At 39.8% G+C, this 5041-nt stretch overlaps 1 protein-coding gene across 2 annotated transcripts; it reads right to left on the reverse strand.

Moving 5' to 3' along the window:
* Window positions 1–273: 273 nt before the first annotated feature.
* LOC121608159 (YY1-associated factor 2-like) lies at window positions 274–4227 on the reverse strand. Of its 2 annotated transcripts, none has more exons than XM_041939327.1 (4): window positions 4090–4227; window positions 3666–3791; window positions 1334–1486; window positions 274–1227 (listed from the first exon to the last, which is right to left on the reverse strand). In XM_041939327.1, the coding sequence occupies exons 1-4, from the start codon at window positions 4113–4115 to the stop codon at window positions 987–989; spliced, it is 546 nt and encodes a 181-aa protein (XP_041795261.1). In that variant the 5' UTR covers window positions 4116–4227; the 3' UTR covers window positions 274–986. The 2 variants fall into 2 exon arrangements, with proteins under 2 accessions (XP_041795261.1, XP_041795260.1); XM_041939326.1 differs by lacking the exon at window positions 4090–4227 and adding an exon at window positions 3915–4080.
* Window positions 4228–5041: the final 814 nt, after the last annotated feature.

Below are 5041 nucleotides of genomic sequence, written 5' to 3' on the forward strand. Positions count from 1 at the left end.
CACACACACACACACACACACACACACACCTGAACCGGTTACGTGAGTCAAATAGGTGTATTGCCTTTTCATGCCTTTCCCTTATGAAACCTATCAGTCATGATATGAAAAAGGACAGTTTCAAAACAAACAACCCCCCTCAAATCCATTAACTATTGAAATGCTAAAGCAAATCATTGAAGGAAATAGTTGTTTCAATAAGACACCCTTGGAGAAACCCAGGTTTCTTACAAACTGTTCCGGTAATAATGAAAACTTAAAAACATACCCAAGTATCTACAACTTATTTTATTTAACGTTACTTTACAATATAAACCATTCTATAGATTAAATCATGCTTAACTCTACCAAGTGAAGGAGAAGCATAGTTAGAATAATTATTCAATATTTTTACTCAAATGTTAGACAGTAAAACAATTAATGGCATCAAATGGCATAAAATGAGAGCTGGATAAGGCCAGTAACCAAAAGTGTTATGATTTACTGATAATGGTAAAGTGGAAATAATGCTAAAAAAAATGTTATCATGAAAACAGGATGCCATTAAGTGCAAATAATGATAACAAAATTCAAGGATAAACTACAATTCTGAGATGACTTCTTCATATTTTCTTTCGTAATGCATCATTTATTCTGTGCAGCAACGACCAACTGAGCGTGACGCTGAAGAAACACATAGGTGTTAAAACCCAAGTCACCACAACACGTGGCACAGATCCACTGACATCCGGGATTTAATGCTACAGTTCCTCTTTTCAGTTCATCATGACAGTTCCTTGAATTGAACATACAGCATACGTCTTGACTCCTGAATTCTTTACCATCGTGAGAAGGCAGTGAAAAATACAACCCCGAATGGAAGTGAATGCTATCATATTGGCATGTATAGTATTGTTAGAAAAAACGTGCATGTTGAAGTTTAATCTCTGGTTGAGGCTGTAGAGAGAGTGCAGTAGAACGGGTTGTGCAGACTGCAGGTGTGAAGGTTAGTGAGTCTCTCCATTAACCGACGAGCCTTCGCCGTGTGGCGAGGAGCATCTGGAGACCCCTCGTTCAGTGTTATCAGAGCTTGAGCCACTTTGGCTGTGTTGGTCTGCTGAAGCAGCGCTCGTTGAAGTGGACATGGGCTTGGCTTTCTCCTTAAAGTCTGTGATTATTACAGTCAAGTCTCCTACTGTGACCTCTAGATGCTGGGCGCTGCTCCTGTCTATGTTTTTTAACCTGGGCCTGGTGAAGAGACAAACAGAAACAAGATCTAAAAGCTGTTTGGAAGATGCTAAATATTTCAGTGGTGACAAAGCCCAAAGACCAGTCAATATAACGAATTCAATACCTCAACTTTTTATGGCTTTTCTTTTTCAGCGTTGGTTCTTTATCACTCTTGTCTTTCTCTGATTTTTCTTTTTTCTCCTTTTTAGGGTGTGTGGGTGGTGCAAACTGCTGATTTACTTGCTGTGCAACCAGCTGAGAGACAGGTCGTGGTTTTCTGTAAGAGAGAGAGAGAGAGAAAAAAAGGTTATTGGCCCTATAGTTACCTTTACATTATACCAGAAGAAGTGTGTAACTATTCAATATGACCAGGAAGAGCAGGGGGATTACAACACTAACTTAAAATCAAACAAGATGCTAAATCTCCACAACTCCCTAAAACTGACAAAAAGTCAAAGGATAGGTATACAGTTTTCCCAAGTCTGTCTTAAAACAGTACTCAGGTGTCTATACTGTATGTACACTGAAGCAGGTCTTGCTTGCTGTAATCATTCATCCTGGCCATGAAGAGACACCTCCCTAATGTGATTCTAGTGTAAGCAATGGGGAACAAAATCTACATTCTTCCTTCTGTGTAAAAATACGTTCTTACGTTTATCTAAGGTTAATATGAAGCTTCAGCAGAGTATCGTCCAAAGGCACAGTCTTTTGAATATAAACTGCCCTCTTTCTTATTATCTGAACAGCATTTCCTGGATGCAGTGGGGGTACAGAAAGAGGGAATTTCACACTTTAACGAGAGTAAATTTGGGAGATCAGTCAGTCTTTTTAGTACCAGAGTTCCTCTTTGTGTTACTACTCTGCCACTGCCAGAAACACAAAGAAGGAGAAAGACACCCACTTGATATGATTAACTAAGATTACTGAAGCTTCATACTAACTTGAGATACATTTTGGAATGTATTTTTGCACAGAAGGAGGACTTTGTATTTTAATGCCCCATCTCTTTGATTGGAAGCACACAAGAAAAGATCTCCTCACGGCCAGTATGAAGAGGAGACGTGATTACAGCAAGCGAACCTGTTTCAATGTTCATTTGGACACCTGACGACTACTTACTAGCACTGCTTAAGACCGACAAATGTATAACCTGATCCTGTGAAATATGGATCTGCCAGGTATTTATGCAGAGGTGGAGAAACGTCCTCTACATTCTACCACCTTTGGTACTGTGTTTAATAATAGCAGTTTGGCAGTTTAGGCCCAGCCACAACAAGAAACTGACACAAGCTTTTCTCCAGCACTACTACTGCAAAAAATGGGAGGTATTACTGTAAAGCTGACAATGTAAGACAACACAAAAATTACTCATCTAAAAAAATATATATTGTAAATAATGTATATTATTTATACCTTTTTTGCTACCTGGTATGATGAGAGTTTGTGAATTTTTAGTAAATACATAGATGAGATTACTCTCAGTTACGTCTTTGGCCTAGTTCCCAAACATAGACTCAATTCATTTTGTCCACCTGGCTAAAACTCATGCAGTCTAGTAAAACAGCCTTGCAATAACTCCTTTATGAAGGTTCTCGTGTTGTTTTGTTGGGTTTTAGAGAGGTGTTGATTCAACTCTATAATGTTTGTGATGCTGTTGAGCGTATTGGCCTTATACTGAGGTGCTTCTAATATTAAGTCTTCCCTACCCTCAATAATATAAAAGGAGTGGACAAGACATTTAAAAAAACCCTCAGTATAATGCTGTACAATTTAACAGCTCATGAAATAGGAAGCAATACTGAGGTCATGAGTCAGAGTCCTCGCAAGAAACATCCATTTAGATCACACACCAAAACTTTTCAATTTTCTTTATTCGCTCAACTGTTAAAGGATGGAGCACCCATGCACAGCCTCATATAACGCATAATCTGCAGGTTAGGCTGCGCATGGGTGCCCCGAGTACTAGCATTATACTGATATACGCGCCGCTCCTCTGGGGCTTATTTCTTCAAAATTACTCCAAATGCAACCAAAGTTGTCTGGGTGAGTAAATAGTCGTATTTAATCCTTCAAATAAGGTCCAGGTTGTAAAAAACTAAAGTTATCCTTTGAGGTGTATTTTCTGCATTTTCCCCCACATTAAGTTTATTTTTGTCTGACTAAAAAGTTGTCAAATGTGCTAAATTCCCATAAGAAATACTAAGGACATGACCTCTGTGTCCTCAGTGGTAGATATGGCCCTGACCACAAACTATAAAATGTCCATGACGTTGAACTAACAGCAAAAACATTAACCCTTGATGAAGACAGGGTTTACTGCAGGGCTGTTCTAAGAGATAGTGTGTGTACCTAATAAACCTGCAACCGAGATTTCTTCTTTTTATTTGTAAAAAATCATGTAATGTAAATTAGGACTGTTCTGGTCGTTAAAAATGATCAGCCACAGTTATTCTTACCGAGTTGACGTCCCCTTCCTGACATCGCACATCAAGCACTTGAACGCCTCAGCGCTGTTCCTGAACGTGCACACGCTACAGTCCCAGTACCCGTCGTCAGAGGACGGCTTGGATTGCCGCTTCGGCCTTTAGACAAAAACAAAACAAAAACACTGTGATAACGACCCATTTTTAACGATAAAAAAAGCGTGTTAAATAAAGATGACCAGAACATGAAAGACACGGCTGTAAAAGCCGTTTACTGCTCACACGTCAGACACAGTGGAACGGGGAGCTTTCAGTTTACACGGGCAGTTGCCCCGTATTAAAGCAGCAGCCAGCCGCCATGAACAGTTCAGCAAAACAGCTCCATCCATTGACCGAGCTTTCTGTTATCAAGCGGCGCGATAAAGTCCTCATTCAAAGACACCAGCGACAGTTTTACCTTGTGGGGCTCTTCTTGTCTCCCATTCTAAGAAAACTTCGACTCACTGGAGTTGAAAAGGGGCAATGTTACAGGTGAAAAAACGCATTTAGCTGCTACTCAGCTGTCGTGGAAACTCCTGTCGAAGGACGGTCACGTGACACGGGTTCACCCAATCACTTTTAATGTAATCACAACAGAGAGCAATAAAAGTGACACAGCGCTGATGAAAGGCGCTTTGTAAAATTCACGGCGTGGTGTTCGTGAGGCGCGCGCACGTAGACAGGTTAGAATGAGGAGAGGGGACGTAAAACTGTACACATGTGCACTTTATAAATCTGCACAACAGTAAATGCTCAGGAGAAATGTATGTAGGGTCAACTGACTGAGGTTTGTGGGCTGGTTCTTTCTTATGTTTCTTTGAAGCCTTGAGTAAATGACTTTTTACTTAAGTCCGACACAAAATTACGATTTTGAGATGGTGGGTGTGCATGCGTATTTCTATTTTGTAAGATAAGACAGAAATAACATCACTGATTCCACACAGGCAAGCTAAACTGTCACAGCGAATGGGATCACAATAACCAACCAATCTTACAATTAGAGAGCTGTCTTTATTATGAGTCTCCATAAAATGAAGAATGAAAAACAAAAATTAAAGAAACGATATTCACCATACATATTGGTCAGAAATTTGCTCCCCATGGACAAGCTACAACATTAAAATGCGGGTTAAAGGGCAACATGGATTATAATACTGTCATGATGTATACTGTGCTTTTGATATTTCAATTCCCATACCTTGCATTTAATTGAGTATTTTTAATTGTTATTTCTACTACTATTGGTGAAGAAAGCTTCCTCTACTGGCCAGAAAAGTTTAGACATACCAGCAGTTCCCGCTAGTGGGTGACAGCGTATTGTTTTCCGGAAGCACGTTGTTCAGCGAAGAAGAGCAGACAGGAAACGTAGA

Source organism: Chelmon rostratus, chromosome 6 (genome assembly GCF_017976325.1).
Source record: "Chelmon rostratus isolate fCheRos1 chromosome 6, fCheRos1.pri, whole genome shotgun sequence".
Lineage (NCBI taxonomy): Eukaryota > Metazoa > Chordata > Actinopteri > Chaetodontiformes > Chaetodontidae > Chelmon > Chelmon rostratus.